General features: G+C 38.3%; 1 protein-coding gene across 3 annotated transcripts in view; it reads left to right on the top strand.

Moving 5' to 3' along the window:
• PCCA (propionyl-CoA carboxylase subunit alpha) overlaps nt 1-20664 on the top strand; it is a 403499-nt gene that overhangs the window by 242014 nt on the left and 140821 nt on the right. For all 3 annotated transcript variants that reach the window (XM_045869658.2, XM_045869657.2, XM_064585924.1), the window contains one exon: nt 15873-15975. In XM_045869658.2, the coding sequence (XP_045725614.1) occupies nt 15873-15975 (103 nt within the window). The remainder of the gene's footprint in view (nt 1-15872; nt 15976-20664) is intronic.

Raw genomic sequence — 20664 nt, 5'->3', positions numbered from 1 at the left:
CTGCCCAAGAGAGAAAGACTCCAGTTGTTACAGTTGGTAATGAAAGAGGAGGTATGCATATGGACCTTACAGAAATTAAAAAGGTTGTAAGGAAATAACCTGAACAGTTGTATGCCAACAAATTTGGCAACTTATAAAATGGAGAAATTTCTGGAAAGATGCAAGCTACGGGCACGGAATCAAGAGAAAATAGAAAACCTGCATAGACCTGAAACAAGACTGAATCCATCATCACAAAACTTCCCAGAAAGAAGAGCCTGGGACTGGAAGACTTCACCGGTGAATTGAGTGAGGTATTTAGAGGGGAATTAATACCAATTCCTTACAAACTCTCCCAAAAATAGAAAAGGGAAAAATTTGCAATTCATTCTATGAGAGCAATATTACCATGACCCTAAAATCAGTTAAAGATGTTATGAGAAAAGGAAACTAGAGACCAAAATCCCTCATAAATGTTAATGCAGCAGTCCTCCACAAAATACAAACAAATGGAACCCAGGAATATATAAAATGATTATACACTGTAACCAGGTGAGATTTGTCTTAGGAATACATAGTTGGCTTAACATCCAAAAATCAGTGTAATAAACCATATTAATAAAGGACGGAATTCACAGGATTATCTCAAATGCAGGGGAAAAAAAAAAAAAAACATTTGACAAAATCCAACAGCCTTTCATGATAAAAACCACTCAGCTGATTAGGAATAGAAGGGAACTTCCTCATCCTGATAAAGGCCATTTCTGAAAAACCTGCAGCTAATATTATATTTAATGGTATATGACTGAATGTTTTCTCCCTAGGATCAGGAATAAGACAAGGATGTCTGTTAATTTTTTTTCAGCATTGTACTGGAGTTCCTAGGCTAGTTTGGAAGAAAAATAAAAAGTGTTAAGATGGGGAAGAAACAAAACTGTATTTCCAAATGACATGGTCTTATATGTAGGAAGTCTTAAGGAATTTACAAAACGATTTTTTTTTCCCGTTTGACAGGGAGTACTTTATTTAAACCCATCAGAGAAATGGACAGCTTGGGTCTGTAACAAAGCATTGTGTTTTAAAGCATAGGTCAGTAATTGTATATGAAAATAGACACTCCTACATACAGATGAACTGATCAGGGCACAACTTCTCAATGTTCAAAATAGAATAAGCTTCCCTGTTAAAGCAGCACGTTTGTGACATTTTTAACTTTAGTTTTCCTCTCCTCCTCCTTCAACGGAATCCACACCATCCTCATAATCCTCCTCAAGGGCAGCAGTGTCCTCATGGGCCCCGAAAACACTCCTTCCTCCATGCCCTCACTCACATACCAGTGAAAAAGGCACACGTGGCGTACATCAAGTCAAACTTGTGGGCCAGGCGAGCCCAGGCCTCAGCAATGGCTGTGGTGTCGCTCAACATGCACACAGCTTACTGTACTTTGGCCAGGTCTCCACCAGGTACCACAGCGGGAGGCTGGTGATTAATGCCCACTTTGAAGCCATTTTGAAGCGCATTGGCCCACACACTGGATGGTATGCTTGGTCTTGATGGTGGCAAGGGCACTATTGACATCTTTGGGAACCATGCAGGCACAGTACAACAGGCAGTAAGCCATGTATTTACCATGGCGAGGGTCACATTTCACTGTCTGGTTGGCTGGCTCAAAGCACACATTGGTGATCTCTGCTATAGAAAGCTGTTAATGGTGGCTTTCTCAGCAAAGATGACGGGGGCATATGTGACCAGAGCGAATTGGATATAGGGCTAGGGAACCAGGCTGGTCTGAATTCTGTCAGATCAACATTCAGAAATCCATCAACTTTGAGGGATGCAGTAATGGAGGACACAATTTGACCTATTAACATATTTAGGCGAGTGTAGGTTGGACATTCAATATTGAGGTTTATATGACATGTCATAGATGGGCTCGTTGTCTACCATGAAGGCATAATCAGAGTGCTCCATGGTGGTGTGGGTAGTGAAGATGGTGTTGTAAGGCTCAACTACAGCTGTGGAAACCGGGGGCAGGAACAGGGGGCACGGCTGGGTAAATGGAGAACTCCAGCTCGACTTCTTGCCATAATCGACAGAGAGATGTTCCATCAGAAGGGAGGTGGGCCGGAACCAGTCCCCCCTCCATAGCTGTGGAAAACCAGGAAGCTTTGAAGACCATGCATTGGCCGGCCAGTTTCTGAATTTTGTCCAAGACAAGGTCAGTGATCTCCTTGCCAATGGTGTAGTGCCCTCTGGCATAGTTATTGGCCGCATCTTCCTTGCCTGTGATGAGCAGCTGAGGGTAGAAGAGCTAGAGGTAGGTGCCAGTGCAAACTTCAGTGACTGGGTCCATGCTTACCAGCACCCGTCTCACTGAAGAAGGTGTTGAAGGAGTCATCTCCTCCCCCAGTGGTCTTGTCACTTGGCATCTGGCCATTGGGCTAAATGCTGTGTTCTAGGCAATAGTGCTCCCAGCAGGTGTTGCTCATCTGGACACCAGCCTGGCCATCATGGATGGAGATGCAGTGTCCTCATGGGCCCTGCTTTGCCGCCGACTAGCAGACGGCGGAGAGGAAGAGGAGAGGTGGTTGCTTCTTACAGTGCGACTCTTAGGCGGTCGATAGAATCACAAAAATCTGTTAGAACTAATGACTTTTGCGAGATTGCAAGATACGAGAATGACATGCAAATATCAGTTTTATTTTTATACGGTACCAGTGTACAAACTGAAAAGGCAATTAACAATTTTATTTACGATAGCACCAAAAGAATATAATACTGAAGCTTAAATTTTTTAAAAAGAAGTGTAAGACTTGTGTGCCGAAAACTACAGAACAGTTTTTGATACAAATTAATGACAACTCAAATGAATAAACTTCCCACGTTCATGGATCAGAAGACCTAAGATGGTAGTACTCACCCCAACATGTTGTACAAATTTTGTGCAGTCCCTCTCACAATCTCAGCTGTGTTTTTTGCAGAAATGGTCATCTGATTACAAAATTTGTATGAAAGTGCAAGGGACTCAGCATAGCCAAAATAGTCTTGAAAAAGAACAAAACGAGGCGACTTCTACTTCCGCATTACAAAGTTTGTTACAAAGCTGCAGTGATACAGACAGTGTTGTACTGGCATAAGGATAGACGTGTTGATCAATGGAATAGAGTGTAGGGTCCAACATAGTTAAAGTATGATCAGTTGATTTCAACAAGTGTATGAAGACAATTTAGAGTATTTACATATAATTTTTTAAATAAATGCTGCTGGGGCAACTGGATATCTTCATGCAAAAGATCGAAGTTGGTCCTCTCCCTATACCATACACAAAAATGAACCTAAAAAGAAAAAAAATTAGTCGTAAAAGTAAGAGCTTTGTTAACTTTGGGTTAGGTGATGATTTCTTACGTAAGATGTCAAAGGCACAAGAAACAAGGAAAAAAAAAAAGCTTATATGCTTTAAAAGGCACCATCAAGTAAGTAAAAAGCCTAACCCTAACCCAACCTACAGAATAGGAGAAAATACTTGCAAATCATATATTTGTTGTTAGGAGACTTTTGTCTAGAATATGTAAAGAACTCTTACAACTCAATAGTAAAGAGACAGCCCAATTTAAAAAAGGGCAAAGGACATGAATAGAAATTTTTCCAAAGATGATACACAAATTACCAACAAGCCTCTGAAAAGAGGCTCAGAATTATTAGTCTTCAGGAAAATGCAAATCAAAACCACAATGAGCTGCCACTTTATGTCCATTAGGGTGGCTGTAATGAAAAAGATGGACAATATCAAAGTGTTGGTGAGGATGTGGAGAAATTGGAACCCTCGTACATTCCTGGTAGGAATTAGAATAAAATGGTGCAAACCTGGAAATATTTGGCACTTTCTCAAAATGTATGACATTACCTCATGACCCAGCTATTCTCCTTCCAGGGTTATACCCGAGGGAAATGAAATCTTAGGTCCACACAAATGTTGCATATAAATGTTCATACTGACATTTTTCATAATGAGTGAACAGAAACAACCCTAATGTTCACGAAATGATATATAATATTAAATAAAGTGTGTGTATTTTTAGAATGGAATATTATTCAGTGATAAAAAATAACTGACACTTCCTACAGCATGGATGAAATTTGAAAACACTATGCTAAATGAAGGGAGGCATCATAATAGACCACAACTTTTTTGATTCCACTTATATGAAGTATCTAGAATAAGCAAAGCTGTAGAAATAGAAGGTACATTAGTAGTGGTGTAAGGCTGTGGAGGTTGGGCGAGGGGAACATGGAGTGACTGCTAGAGGGTCCACATTTTCCTTTTTGGGGTTATGAAAATGTTGTAAAATTGCGTGGGTGATGGGTACACAACCCTGGATATACTAAGCACTATTGAATTATGCAGTTTAGATGGGTTAAATTTATGGTGTGTGAGTTTTATGTCAGTAAAGCTGCTAAACATTTTTAAAATGTAATGTATTTTATATTCAATAACTTATTTTCCTACTGGTATAATAGAAGTTCAAATTTTAGGAATTAAAATGAGATGGGATTACTTCTCCTCATAAAGTGTTTATATGACTGCTCTCAGTTACGTGAATAAACTTTACGAGTATAGATGTCAGGTGTTCCTGGGCTACTACATGGTGGGTAGAAGTGGTACATATTTGTGATCCAGTATTCTTCCATTTTTTATTTCCTCCTCTGCCTTTGAATGTGAGTGATATAAAGTTAAATCAGCATGTAGAATTTCTTTTTTTTTTTTTAATTTTATTTTATTATGTTTTGTTAGTCATCATACATTACATCATTAGTTTTTGGTGTAGTGTTCCATGATTCATTGTTTGCGTATAACACCCAGTGCTCCATTCAATACATGCCCTCCTTAATACCCATCACCGGGCTAACCCATCCCCTCCCCCACCTCCCCTCTAAGACCCTCAGTTTGTTTCTCAGAGTCCATACTCTCATGGTTCGTCTCCCCCTCCGATTTCCCCCCCCCCTTCATTTTTCCCTTCCTACTATCTTCTTCTTCTTCTTTTTTTTAAACATATAATGTATTACTTGTTTCAGAGGTACAGGTCTCATTCATCAGTCTTACACAATTCACAGTGCTCATACCCTCCCCAGTGCCCATCACCCAGCCACCCCATCCCTCCCGCCCCCCCACCACTCCAGCAACCCTCAGTTTGTTTCCTGAGATTAAGAATTCCTCATATCAGTGAGATCATATGGTCTTGTCTTTCTCTGATTGACTTATTTCACTCAGCATAATACCCTCTAGCTCCATCCACGTTGTTGCAAATGGCAAGATTTTGGTTTTTTTTTTTTGTTTTTTGATGACTGCATAATATTCCATTGTATATATATACCACATCTTCTTTATCCATTCATCTGTTGATGGACATCTTGACTCTTTCCATAGTTTGGCTGTTGTGGACATTGCTGCTATAAACATTGGGGTGCATGTACCCCTTTGGATCACTACATTTGTATCTTTGGGGTAAATACCCAGTAGTGCAATTGCTGGGTCATAGGGTAGTTCTATTTTCAACTTTTTGAGGAACCTCCATACTGTTTTCCAGAGTGGCTGCACCAGCTTGCATTCCCACCAACAGTGTAGGAGGTTTCCCCTTTGTCTGCATCCTTGCCAACATCTGTCATTTTCTGACTTGTTAATTTTAGCCATTCTGACTGGTGTGAGGTGGTATCTCATTGAAGTTTTGATTTGGATTTCCCTGATGCTGAGTGATACTGAGCACTTTTTCATGTGTCTGTTGGCCATTTGGATGTCTTCTGCCCATTTCTTGATTGGATTATTTGTTGTTTGGGTGTTGAGTTCGGTAAGTTCTTTATAGATTTTGGATACTGGCCCTTTAACTGATATGTCATTTGCAAATATCTTCTCCCATTCTGTCGGTTGTCTTTTGGTTTTGTTGACTGTTTCCTTTACTGTGCAAAAGCTTTTTATCTTGGTGAAGTCCCAATAGTTCATTTTTGCCCTTGCTTCCCTTGCCTTTGGCGATGTTTCTAGGAAGAAGTTGCTGCGGCTGAGGTCGAAGAGGTTGCTGCCTGTGTTCTCTAGGATTTTGATGGATTCCTGTATCACATTTAGCTCTTTCATCCATTTTGAGTCTCTTTTTGTGTGTGGTGTAAGGAAATGGAGCATGGAGAATTTCTAGTTTCTATTGTGGTATAGCTTACTTATTTCCTACTAACCCTCCTCCAGAAAACAGTTATAAGCTCTGGAGAAGATCTACAACCATTTGAAGGCTCTGGATAACAACTGAAACCAGTCAGAATTCAAATGGACTTTGAGCATTTGTAGAAGGAAGCCACACTGGTTGAACTCCACACGTATATGGCGCTTCCCCTGAAGGTGGTCACCATTGCACGCATGTATCCGAGCATGGCTGGAGTTCAGGAGTTAACCACAATCTTACTGACTTGAGGTCTTGGAGAATGATGCTTAGAATTGTAAGAACTGCTGAAAATTGAACAGGGATATCATGGCAAAAAGAGAGCAACAGAGTGAGGATTTCCATATCTGAATTTAGCTTCCCTCAAATAGATGGTTGACTCCTGAAATGTGCATGCATAAAGACTTCAGGAATTCCAGCATTGAATCCTGCTGGAATGATGAATGAACTGAACTGAAATTTCAGTTGCTGCCTGCCAAGGAGATGGTAATGTTTGGAGTTTGATCCTCACCAAATTTGAGGGGCTTGTAAATGCCTTGAGTTTTCCATGAAAACCCCAGAGGGACCATGTCTTAGGAGAAACACTATGTTTCTGGAATAAGGACTTTCAATGACTTCTGGATTTGGACTTTTAATTCCCTAAGAACAAAACCAAATAGCACAAAGGTGAGTCTCCACGACTTCAGAGTGATCAGCCAGTAATTTAACTGCCTACTGTAGTGAAAATCGGTACTTTTTAGGGAAAGATAACAGAAAAATACAGTCTCTATAACATTTCCACAACCCGCGATACAAAAAACAATTCACTTGAACTACAGTTCAAGAATTAAAATTGACCCATGGTCAAGTGAAAAAGCAGTCAGTAGAAACCAACTATGAGACTACTAAGATGTGATCAGGGGATAGGACTTTTAACACAGTTATTAAAATTATTGTCAAATATTAAAGATCAAAATGAGGGAGTTGATAGGGCATGTAAGCATTGATCTGGAAACTAAGAAATTACCAACTAGAAATTCTAGATCTAAAATGGTACTGTCTCTGCAATGGAAAACTTACAGGCGAGGCTGAAACACATACTGGTGCTGGCAGAGGAAGAGTTGGTAAACTTAGAAGAATAGAGACTATACAGTCTGAAGAGAAAGTACTTATTTTGCAAGTCTCAGTGACCTAAGTTGATAGGATTAGGAAGTTTAACTTATATGTATTTGGAGATACAGAAGAAAGAGAAGACAGAAAATGGGGAAAAATACCTGAAAAATATTGGGTTATCTCCTTTAGATTGGAAACGGGACAGAGTTGTATTTGTCACTTTTATTCAACATTATGCTAGCGATCCTGGCCAGTACGATAGGAAATAAAAAAGTCCTGGAGATCAGAAACGGAGAAGTAAAGTTGTTCCTCTTCACAGAGGAGTTGTATTTTCATAGAAACCTGTAAGGAATCTATGAAACAATTACTGGAATAAATTTAGCAGAGTTGCAGGATAAAAAGTCAATCAAATATAAATTGTGTTCCGATAAACTAGCAAAAATGAATGACTATTAACAGTTTTATTTAATAGAGCCTGAAAAACTTAGGTAAATACTTTAACAAATGAAATTCTAGACCGTCACTTGCCAGAGTACTAAGGCTTGGAAAAATAATGAAGCGTAAGTTTCCCAGACAACTTAATAGGTTACTTAAGAAAACTCTAAGGAATCTATGATACAACTAATAAAATTAAAACAAAAATAGGTATAATTACAACAAAAGAGACTCAAGACTGCCACACTTTGCCAAGAAAAATTCAAAATGTAAAATAGATGAGAGCTATTATTTACATGGATTGGATAAAATACTGTTAAGGTGTCAGCTCTCCTTCCATGAATGAAGAGATTCAGTGCAAGCCCAAACGTAATCCCATTGGGGTTGCTTTGGGGAGGATGGAGAAGAAATTGCCTGTTGGTTTTGAAATTTGTATGAAAATGCAAAGGGATCTAGAATAGCTAATACTGCCTTACTGATGGACAAAGCTACAGAACTTGGTCTACAGATTTTCTTGAAACAACTAGATGAACCTTACCTCTTCCTCTTTCCCATCACCCAAGAAAAAGATGAATCACAGCTCTACATATAAAACCTCTAAAGGAAAATGTGAATATTTCTTCTGGGCCTTGCTATAGTCCAAACACTTCTTAGCAAGTACATAAAAGCACTCAACATAAAAGGGAAAATTCATATGTTTTTATTACTATTAAAAATTTCCATTAAACAGCAGAGATATATGTTTATTACAAAGACTGAAATCCCAAACGCTGATGATACCAAATGCTTGTGAGATTGTGGAACAACGGGAGCTCTCATTCATTGCTAATGGGACTGCAGATGGTACAGCCATTTTGGAATAAAGTTTAGCAGTTTTTTACAAAACTAAATATCCTTTTACCATATGATCCGGTAGTTGTACTCCTTGGTATTTATCTAAATGAATTGAAAATGTTTGTGCACTAAAAACTGCACGTGAATGTTTATAGCAGCTTCACTCATCATTGCCAAAACTAAGAAGTAACCAAAATGTCTCCTTTAATTAGGTGAATGGATAAGTAAACTGTGGTACATCCAGGCAATGGACTTTTATTCAGCAAGGAAAGGTATTAGCCATCAAGCCACACAAAGACATGGAGAAACCTTAAATGCATAATGATAAGTGAGAGCAGCCAATCTGAAAAGCTTACATTCTGGCTCTACAACATTCTGGAAAAAGCAAAATGTTGGAGACAGTAAAGATCAGTGGCTACCAGTGATCCGGGGGGATGAAGGAAGGGTTAAATAGGTGGAGCACAGGGAATTATTTATTTATTTATTTATTTTTTTAATTTATTTGAGAGAGAGAGAATGAGAGAGAGAGCACATGAGAAGGGGGAGGGTCAGACGGAGAAGCAGGCTCCCTGCCGAGCAGGGAGCCCGATGAGGGACTCGATCCCGGGACTCCAGGATCATGACCTGAGCCGAAGGCAGTCGCTTAACCAACTGAGCCACCAGGCACCCCCGAGCACAGGGAATTTTTAAGGTGAAACTATTCTATATGAGATCTTAATGGTGGAGACATGTCATTATACATTTGTTCAGACATGTAGAATGCATAACCCAGAGAATGAATCCTAATGTAAACTGTGGACTTCAGTTAAAGTATTATCAAATTATCAAAATGGATCAACATTGGCTCATCAATTTTAACAAATGTACCACAGCAATGCAGAATGTTAATAATAGGGACGCTGTATCAGGGTGGGGTGAGGGAGGGTATATATAGGAGCTCTACTTCCTGCACAATTGTCCTGAAAACCTAAAACTGCTCTAAAAAAATTAAGTCCATTAATTAAAAAAAAAAAAAAAAAAAAACAACTGCTGAAGGTAAGACATTTTAGAGAATATTTGTAAGCCATAGAGGGGGAGAAAGTACAACACATAAATCTGACAGAGGTTTTCTAAAAAAATAAAGAACTCCCACAAATCAGGAACACCAGTATCTTAATAAAAAATGGGCAAATCTTTGAATATAAGTGACCAATAAGACTAATATTGAGGTGCCCAACGTTATTTGTCATAAGGGAAATGCACATTAAACTGTAATGAGATATATTCTCAGCCACTAGCCTGGCTAGAAGTAGAAACCCAACACGAAATGGTGGCAAGGTTATAGAGCAAGCTCTGTTGCTGGGGGCTGTACAGATATGTTTTAATACCTTGTAAAACAGGGTGGTAGTTTTTATAAAATTAAACATATGTTTACCCTCATATTTCCACTCCTAGAGTTTTTACCCATAAGAAATCAAAACATCTGTCTTCAAAAAAGGCTCATACAAAGAATGTTTATAGCAGCTTTGTTCCTAAGATCCCCAAACTGGAAACAACCCAAATGTGCATCAGCAGAAGGATGAACTAATTTTGGTATGCTTGTACAATAGAGTACTACTCGGCAATAAAAAAAAGAATGAACTGTTCACCATGCATCAACCTCAGAAACATTCCTTTGGGCAAAGGAAAGCCACACATAAGAGCGCCTCTTTTTGGTGTCTGTTTATGTGAAGCTTTAGTCTAATCTACAGTTGAACTACTGGGGGAAAGGGGCAGATTTCCTGGAAGGATAATGATGGAACTTAAAATTTTGAATTTCATTGTATGTTAATATATTTTTAAAAAATAACAGGTTGAAATAATGGAGGATTTCAGATATTGTACCAAATTATGATAATGAGTGATGGTAATAACTCTTAGCATTCTGTGCCATGCACTAATCTGAGCGTGTTATACCTTTTATCTTCTTTAATGAACATGTGGATAAAATGTTCTTACTATCTTGGCCTCACAGATCAGGAAAGAGACACAAGGAGGATGAGTAACTTGGAAGGTCACATGGTGTTTGGGGTTGGTGGTCATTGCAACCCCAGGGCTTGCAGGGGTGGTGGCTAACCTCCATCACCTTTCCTGACTAGTCATGTCCCATGTTTAAATTGAGAACCTGAGGTCTTTATTGGTGGCAGAAGAAACAGCGTTTGCATAATATTAAAATCCATAAGATTATAAGTAACATTAGTATTTGTTTCCTGATTCAGGTGTCATTTGTGTTATTATTTGTAATGCTAATGAATCAAACTTGGGGGTGTTCCACAACCCTTTCTAGGCAGTATTTTGTGATACACACTCTTTACACAGCCTCCTCTATTTGAATGTACACATTTTAAACTGCATATAGGCAGGATTCTATTCCTCTACTATGACAATTTCTAGCTTTGAAGAGGTTCTCTGAAAATGCTGCTTTTATCTTTCTTCTGCAGTGATGAACTTTAATGTTGGAGTGTTGTAAGTTCTCACATAATAAGGCTTAGATTTTTGTTTGCTTTGGCAGTAGACTTCTGTTTAAAATTCCTTTAATCTGTTCATTCCATGCTTTTTATATTCATTTTGATAGCTGATGGCTCTGTGAAGAATTTTATATGAATTTATTGAACTAATAAAACTTGTATTTGTAAATTCTTCTTCCATCCCAACTTGCTAAAAGTGAGTTTTTCAGCAAATTGCTGCATTTTTGTCTTTAGATTTTTTTTTTTTCCTGGAGGAAATAAGAAACAATTCATATACTAGATCTAAAGTTTCATTAAAATTGCTATGCCCTGTCTCAGGCATTTTAAGTGGGCCATCTGTCTAAACATCTCTCTCTTTTTTTTTTTCTGATCATTTCCTCGACTTATTCATGAACCATGGGAGGGCTCCTTTGTAGTCGCCATGTAGCTGGTTCCATCTACCCCCACTGAATACATCTATGTGCTTGCATAACATATCTTTTCACCGTGCTGGAAATTCTCTGAACTTGGTTCAGATGAATGGCCCACTTTTCTGAAGGCCTTTTTCTTCCTGCAAAGATTTGTATGCAGAAGCTGACCTCTGTGGCTATATGGAATGCAGCATATTATTCTTGATCATTTTACAGACCACCCACTGTGAAAGTTATGATCAAGGATTGCTTAATGATTCTTTGACCACTAACATTGTTTTAACTCAGTATTTCACTCTTAAATAGGTAATGGCACAATTGAAAACCAGCTTTTCTGAGTGTTTCATAATATGGTTTTGAGATGCTTATGATCCTTGATAACTAAAGATGCTGTGAGTGATGTTTACATAAAATCTGCCTTAAAACATGACATGTAATAGCAATGTATTTGGGTTAGTATTATTTACACTTCTTTGAGTAAAATATTCTAGTAAGTTAAATGTATTAGCAGTAAGTAACATTTGTGATAATCAGCTGACCGTTTTTACTATAAAATAGAGAAAAATGTAGTTTTACTGAACATATTCATTCTGGTTGGCTGATGATAATCAAAGTGGACAGGTCTGGGTAAGGGCTGTTATTTGACTTGCTTTGTGAGTAGCTGTTTATGTGAATTCCCTTTTCCTGGATTTTGAGGGGTTGGTTTGTTTTTTGAAGTCTTAAATGATATCAGCTTTTCAAGTAACTAATAAGCTGCACAGATGAAGTTTGTGATCAGAGGGCAACCTCTTTTGGCATGTAGTTCAGTAAAGAAGCTGTTTTCTGTGTACGGTTACTCTAGTGAGTTGTGTGAAACTCCAGGACCTCTTCTCTCCCTTTCCAGAGAGTTGTTTATAAAAATCTTTGAGACTATTTTTGATTTAATGGATAAATGTAACTCTTTTCTAAAATTTAAAATATCACTGTAAGGGGCGCCTGGGTGGCTCAGTCGTTCAGTGTCTGCCTTCGGCTCAGGTCATTCCCAGGGTCCTGGGATCGAGCCCCGCATCGGGCTCCCTGCTCAGCGGGAAGCCTGCTTCTCCCTCTCCCACTCCCCCTGCTTGTGTTCCCTCTCTCGCTGTGTCTCTCTCTGTCAAATAAAATCTTTAAAAAAAAAATTAAAATAAAATAAAATATCACTGTAAAATGTAACTGGTACCATCATAAGCATGTTTGTGCTGGTGGGATTCATATCAGTGTTTCAGAGTAATTATCATTACTCTAGTTGCAGTGGTTTTGCAGAAAATAGAGCACATGGACTTTCAGGCTGGTGTGTGTTACTAGCTTTACTTAGAGTTTATTTCTGCCGCAGAGCTTATGGATCTTTATACTGGGCATATGTACCCAAACCCGTCCAATTTTATTTTAAAACAAAACAAAATGACTTTCAAACTTAGGTAAAGCCAGAAGGGATCTTACCAAGTGTCTGTAGAAGAGTGAACTCATAAGGAGATTCCACAGTGTGACCATTTTTTCTCATATCTCATGGGCTTGCTTCCACAGGGAAGCCTCTTTCCCACATCCTCGTAACACGCTACCTAAAAAGATATTGTTTGAAAACAGCCACTCCAGAAGCTGTGTGCTCCGAAGGAGCGACAGATTTCCCGTTACCCACCCCCCCCCCTGCCCAGCGCTGTGGTAGCTCTGTTTCACAGGTGTAGAAATTACGGTTCCGAAGGACTAAAGGAGTCCCTGCTACATTGTAGTAAGAGAATGGGCTGAGATGAAACCTCAGAATTTCAACTCAAGGAGCCTTTGCTCTTTGCACAAGGTCCCTCTTGGGGTAGGTTATAACATATATGAAACAGATGTGGATCAAAATAAAACAATGGAAAAATAAATAGTAGGTTCTGAAGGGTGGCAACTCTATCTCGCCACCATCTGTAGGATTGCTTTCTGTGGGAAAATGCAGTCTGGGTTCTAACAGGATGTCAGGATTAACTTCCCAGCTCCTCTGGAAACAGGCTTGTTGCATAACTAAAAAGCGTCACCAGGTTTACTGGAAAGAGTTACCTCCTCCAGGCTACTGAGTTGTGAAAAATACTAAGCATATAATATAGGTTAAGCAGAAGGGAGATGATGGAGGTTTGTACTATGATCAGTGCCTATAATTAGAGAACAATTTATGAGAGAGATGATCTTCTTGAAAAATCTGTTAGTTTGCGGAGCAGAAGGAATCCATGAAAGGGTTTCATTTATGGAGGGGAGGGGTTAATGAGTGTAGGTCTAGGGTTGGGACTAATCAAAGTAATAAAAGTTACCATTTATATGCACTGTTTAATCCTCAGCACATCGCTATGATGCAGATGCTATCATATGTCTGGTTTGATGCATAAGGAGACTGAGACCTAACAGTTGACTCAAGGTCAGAACTAATTAATGGCAGGACTGGGTTTTTTATCCACTTCTGCGAGTCACCAGAGCCTGAGTTTGTGACCACTGTGCTTAGTTCTGCTTGTTCTAGTTTGGTTTGATTTGTGAAGTACTTTAAGGGTTTGGCGCAACCGGATATGCAAGTCTGAGAATAATCAAATAAAACTGGAAATACAAAGAGTGGGGCCTTATTTATAGGAAACTTGAATGGTGGGTAAGTTAGTTAAGATTTAACCTGATGTGAAGTCGAAAACCATGGAACAATCTGGAGCAGGAGAGTTACATAATTATTCTGATAACAAAGATTTAAGAAAGCATTGTGGCCGGTAATATTAGCTGTCAGGTTATTTCTGTTATCACAGTACCCCTGAAAAGGTCAGGTGTTAACCCTGTTTGAAGGTAACCAGAGTGAAGGCTAGTGAGGTCGTCTGTATAGTCCAAGAACATCCAGGTAGTAAGCCAGGAGCTTGGGGTCCATGCCTCCTTTGGGAGCATACTCTGTCCCTTGGGTAACACAGTGTCCCCTTAGCAGTGCTTGGCACATAGCAGGTGCTCCTCAAATTCCCTCCTACTGCCCCCCCTCAGCCCTTTCTTCCCAACCTGGACTGGGACCTGGGGATACAAAAATAAGGCACGATCTTGGTCTTTCAGGAGCTCACAGGACAGTGGGGGAAACAACTCCGACAGAGAGATGCCTCGTGGAAGGGAGTGCCAGAGTAGAGGTGGGGCTGGCACCCTGCGCCACCTCTCCTCTCTCCTCTCTCCTCTCCTCTGCGTCCTGTACGCCTGCCTCCCTGTTGTCCGATGAAGCCCTCCTGTGTGAAGCTCTGTCCTTGAGAGCGTCCTCTTTAAATTGCCAGAAGAGAATCCTCCATGTCTCTGCCTTGTGCATTAATATTGATTGGTTGATGCATTTTTAAACTTTCCTTTAATTTTCACTTCTGTAGTATTTAAAACATTTCTTCATCTTCAGAAAATGAACAGTGGGCTGAATACAAATGTTCGCCTAAATGATCCATCATCCTCCATTAGGCATTGCGTCTAAAGATGATTTGATTATAATCATAGTTTTTATGACTGAATTTTTTTAGTAGAATGCACAGAGAATCCTTTTGAAGTTTGGGGGAGGGGGCTTATGTTAAAGCATAACCTGCAACATTTTTTCAGAGCTATGACTTAAGACAGAGTCTGGATACTACCTGTTTAGTGCTTTGTAAATACTACTTTACAACTATAAATAATGAAAACACTCAATATTGAAATTAGGTTAATTCAGAAATTGTTAAAATTTTGTTACTTTAAAAAGTGAGAAATATTTATATTCTAAAAATGTTTTCATCTCTGGCTGTTTGACCCAGTTTTTCTGGACCATGTAATGTGGATCATTGGCAAGAAAAGACCTGTGTGTTAAGACTAGCATCACTGATGTTGTATTCTTACCCAAACAAACAAAAAACCAAAACAAAATGAAAGAATACAGGGAAACCTTGGGAGGTGATGGATATGTTTATTACTTTAATTATGGTGATGGAAACACAAGTGAATAACTATGTCCAAAGTCACTAAATTGTATGTTAATTATCTGCCGTTTTTTTGGATACCGAGTATAACTCAATAAACCCAGAAGAATAAGAGACTAACATTGTAAATGTTTAAAACTGTCTGAAACAGTAACCAAATATTGAAAAGAAATTAATATCGTATAAAGTTGATCTTTGAAAGACTGTCACAATTAAGCAACTCTAATTCGTAGAAGAGATGATGGTACTTTGAGTAGACGGAGGTACCACCGTTATCCCAGAATGATCGCTGTTGTCCTCGGAATGAATGTGTGTTTTTTGTTTGTTTTCACTTGCTCTAGTTTAAATCTGAAAGCTTTTTTCCAAGGATAGAACCTTTTAAAATAACATCCTGAAGCACAGTTTTCGGCAGTTTTACCCTGCACACTTAATGTCAAAGGAAAATCAGCTTACTGGGAGAATACTATAAAATTATTAACTCTTTTTCTTTTTTTTCTACTTCAGAGTGCCTATTATTAAACCACAAGTGGCTAACTGGGAGCTATCAATAAAATTGAATGATGAAGTTCATACTGTCATGGCATCTAACAGTGGGCCAACATTCTCGGTGAGTTTTATTTCTTTATTATTTTTTGGCAATCTAGAAATTATCTGTGAATATTTAAAGCAATTTTTAACCTATTCAGCGACTGTCATCTTTTGAATCTGTAGCATAGCTATGTATTTGTTTCATCTTCTTTAGGAAGCTGAATGTAAATGGCAGTTTTTATTATCTCACGTTAATTAGGAAATATATCCTGAGATTTAGGCACATTCTAAACCCACTTCCTGACACCTGATTCATTTTCCTTTTGTTATTGAGAAGCAATACTTTTGTTTTTGTCACAGAGAAGAGCATCTTTAAGTATAATTCCAAACATATGATAGCTGTGGTAGGCAATCGTTCTTTTAAAACAAGTAATCTGAAGCCTATATAACATTTTCTTGAGACTTCATGTTGTGTGAGACATCCTTGAGGCTAAATTTACCTTGTGGTGACATTCCTTTTGTTTCAAAGGAACTTAAAACTTGAACTTAAACCCCTTGGATAGTATCCATGATAGAACTGCTTTAGTTTAATTCCAGTCTATCCTGAACAATGTTACATTAAGATTTAGTGTTTATACTGTGGTATGAATGATATGTTTAAATACTATGATTTGAGATTGCCAGGAAAAATACCATGAAGGGTTAGCTTGCGTCCTTTTTTGCTTGTAGCATGAACCCACAGAAACTGCCATGTAGTTAGTACAATGAATATTTTATTAATCTACATATCTCTTCTTGTGGCTAAGTTGTAATGAAATGTCATTTTGTTGTGTGGAAAAAACAAAAGATTTGAACAGGGTATGAAAATTAAAATAATATAATTTCACTGAAATAAAACATGGTGAGCCCGAGGTATATGGTGGTAGTTTCGTTTGTTTGTTTTTACACAAACTCTACCCCCAACGTGGGGCTCCAGTTCCCCACCCCCAGGTGCAGACTCCTGTGCTCTACCAACTTGAGCCAGCCAGGCACCCTCTGGTGGCAGTTTCCTGATAGAAAATACCATGGGTCAAGAGTTAAGGAGTATTCATTTCTGCAACACATCCTTATTACGTACCTACTGCGTGCTAGTTAAGTGCTAGGCTGTTACACTGGAGAAGCTGACATTCTTATGTGGTAGTCAGTCACAAGTAAATGAGCTTAATTCATGAATTAAGGGTAGTCTCATTGGTTGTCTTTAACTTTTGTGATTCATTCTATATGCCAAAATTGCTAAAGCATTTGTTCCTGAAAGGTATTTCAGTCAACTCTCTTAAAATGAGAACTATGGTGTAGTTAAACAAATGTCTTATGGTGTGTTTTGTGATTGACTTATGTGATTCTTTACATTCCTCCTTTCCATATGATCATTTAAAAAAGTAGCTTTATAAATGGAAACTTAAGTGTACATCAGGTTGAATAGCAAATTATATGTATTGAAGTGAAGAGTATAAATATTATAGTATCGCATTTTCCTTGGGGAAGGTTAACTTTACAAAAATGTAGACTTAGCATAATTTTCAGTTCTATACTGAGTCACCCTGAAGTGTTACTGTTCATCTGATCCTCCAATACAGTGTTTTTCTAAGCAGTGCCTTGCTTTAATAAGAACACTGCTCAGATTACTTCTTAGAGCTGTTACTTCTTTGTGCTTGTTTGAGATTCCATGTTGAAAAACTAAAGACCATCAGCTCAAGTGGTGCCTTTGACTTTTTCCTGTAGAATTACCTCTTGCTTCACTTTTTAGCTCATGAGAAAAGTAGGGCTGTTTAAAAAAACACATCAAAATTATTCCATTAAAAATTTCCCTGAAAAATATCCACCTTGATATCTAGTATCTATAACTACTACCCCCATTTATTGGCTTTGCTGCTATCAGAAGTATCAGACCCAATGAAAAGCAAGTACTCCTGATAGTGTGTACTTTTTTTCTGAGCATATTTGGACTGAGCTTCATTTGACATCAGTCTTTTTCAGAGCAAGGTGAATAGTGTAGACTAAGTAAAAGCTCATTGGTATGAAGTTTTTAATAGTGTGAAACCTCTGCTTTTAGGGTCTCAGGGGAAGAGCTGTGACTATTGGTTTTCACCCACTGCCACATCAAGAAAAAACTAATTGTCCTAGAGATGACTGTCTAGGTTAATGATCCCAGAAGTAGTACCGGCAAAGTCATAGGACTATACTAATGCCTCAGATACCCCCCATTTTCAGAGTTATTTTAATTACAAAAATTTAAATTATAAGATATTTCACATGAGGAAAGTACAGCAAATGTACAAATGTTCTATACAGGTCTCTTATTAAAAAAGAAAAAAAATTCATAGTTACAGCTAAATCCCTTCTTTATTCCATCCCATTCCACCCTTTTCCTCTCCAGAGGTGACTAGCCTGCAGATGCTAAGTGTCCTCCTGGTACATATTGTTACACTTGCAGTACACATGTGTGTACTATAATAGTAAAAAAAAAGTTGTGAAAATATAATAAGTACTTAATGATACAATTTATGTAAAATTTTGAAATACACAACACAAAAACAATTCCATTTTACAACAGCATCAAAAAAAATAAGACACTTAGGAATAAACTTAACGATAGAGGAGAAAGACTTGTACATGAGATACTACACAATGTTGCTGAAAGAAATTGAAGAAGAGACAAACATATGGAAAGTTCTCTTGTGTTCATAGGTTGGAGAACTTAATGTCGTTATGATGTCAGTATTACCCAAAGCAATCCACAGATTCAATACAATCCCTACCAAAATCCCAACCGAATTTTTGCAGAGATAGAGAAATCCATCCTAAAGTTCATATGGAATCTTAAGGGAGCGACCCCAAATAACCAAAACAATTTTGAAAAAGAAGAGCAGAGTTGGAAGGCTTACACTTCTTGATTTTAAAACTTATTACGAAACTATAGTAGTCAAAATGGTGTGGTACTGGCATAAGACAGACGCATAGATCAATGGAACAGAATTGAGAGCCCAGAAATGGACCCTTGGATATATGGTCAAATGATTTTTGATAGGAATGCCAAGACAATTCAATGGGGGAGAGGAGAGTCTTTTCAATAAATAGTAGTGGGAACATTGTATATCCACATGCAAAAGAAAAAGGTTGGATTCTTGCCTTACACCATATACAAGATTAACTCAAAATGTATCAAAGACCTAAATGTAAGAAGAAAACCTGGGAAAAGTCTCATGACATTGAATTTGATGATCGTTTCTTGGACATGATGTTAAAAGCCCAGGCAACAAAAGAAAACATAAATTAGACTGTATCAGAATTTAAAACTGGTGCATTGGGGTGCCTGGGTGGCTCAGCCAGTTAAGCTTCTGCCTTCGGCTCAGGTCATGATCCCAGGGATTGAGTCCTGCATCAGGCTCCCCGCTCAGCGGGGAGTCTGCTTCTCCCTCTCTGTCTGCTGCTCCCCCTGCTTGTGCTCTCTCTCAAATAAATAAATAAATAATCTTAAAAAAAACACACAACAAAACAGAACTGGTGCATCAAAGGTCCACAGCCAACAGAGTGAAAAGGCATTCCACAGATTGGGAGAAAATATTTGCATGTATGTGACAAGGAGTTATTATTCAGAATATATAAAGAACTCCAGTAACTCAACAGCAATAAAACCAAAAAACCAACCTGATTTTAAAATGGGCAAAGAACTTTATATATATATTTTTTATTCTTATGTTAATCCCCATACATTACATCATTAGTTCTAGATGAAGTGTTCCATGATTCATTGACAAAGAACTTTAATAAACATTTCTCCAAAGAAGATATAGAGATGGCCAGTAAGCCCATGGACATAAGCTCAGTATCGCTAATCATTAGGGAAATGCAAATCATAACCACGATTGGACACCAACTCACAGTTCTTAAGATGGCTATGGTAAAAAAACAACACAAAATATAGTAAGAGTTGGTGAGGCTGTTGGAGTGTTAAATGGTGGCGTTGCTGGGAAAACAGTTTGGTGGTTCCTCAAAAATTAGAAGTAGAATTCCCATATGACCCAGCCATGCCACTGCTGGGTATTTATCCCCAAAGAATCGGAATCAGGGTCTTGAAGAGACATTTGCACACCCATTGTTCAGCAGCATTGTTCCAAATAGCTAAGAAGTGGAAGCAGCCCAAATGTCCATTGATGGATAAGTGGATAAACAAAATGTGGTGTATACATCTCACGGAATATTATTCAGCCTTGAAAAAGAAATTCTGACATGTGCCGCAACATGGACGAACCCTGAGGACATTGTACTCAGTGAAATAAGCCAGACACAAAAGGACAGATACTGTCTGATTCCAAATCACACAGTACGCAGAGTAGTTAAATTCATAGACAGAACATGGAATGGTGGTTGCCAGAGGCTGGGAGGAGTGGGGATCGGGGAGTTACTAGTCAAAGGACGTAGAGTTTCAGTTTTGCAGGATGAAAGTTGATGGAGATGGCCGGTGGTGATTGATGCATAGCCAGTGGTGATGATGCATGTATTTAATACCACTAAACTGTACACTTTAAAATGGTTAAGCTAGTAAATTTTATGTTATGTAAAAATTTTAAAAATACGTAAACAGATTAGTATTTTTGATAAAATTTAAAAGCAGGAAGGATGAAACTTTGGGGAAATGAAGGAAGCATGGTAGAGGGAAAAGTGAAGTGAAGGAGTAGAAGATGGGGTGAAATTTTGTTTTAGGACTTTGGTACTGAATATAAGGGTC

This window comes from Mirounga angustirostris, unplaced genomic scaffold (genome assembly GCF_029215605.1).
Source record: "Mirounga angustirostris isolate CCGP_5_RB_7025 unplaced genomic scaffold, mMirAng1.0.hap1 SCAF_3, whole genome shotgun sequence".
In the NCBI taxonomy this organism is placed as follows: domain Eukaryota; kingdom Metazoa; phylum Chordata; class Mammalia; order Carnivora; family Phocidae; genus Mirounga; species Mirounga angustirostris.
Note: the sequence above shows the minus strand (reverse complement) of the source record. Positions and strands in the feature narration are given on the sequence as shown.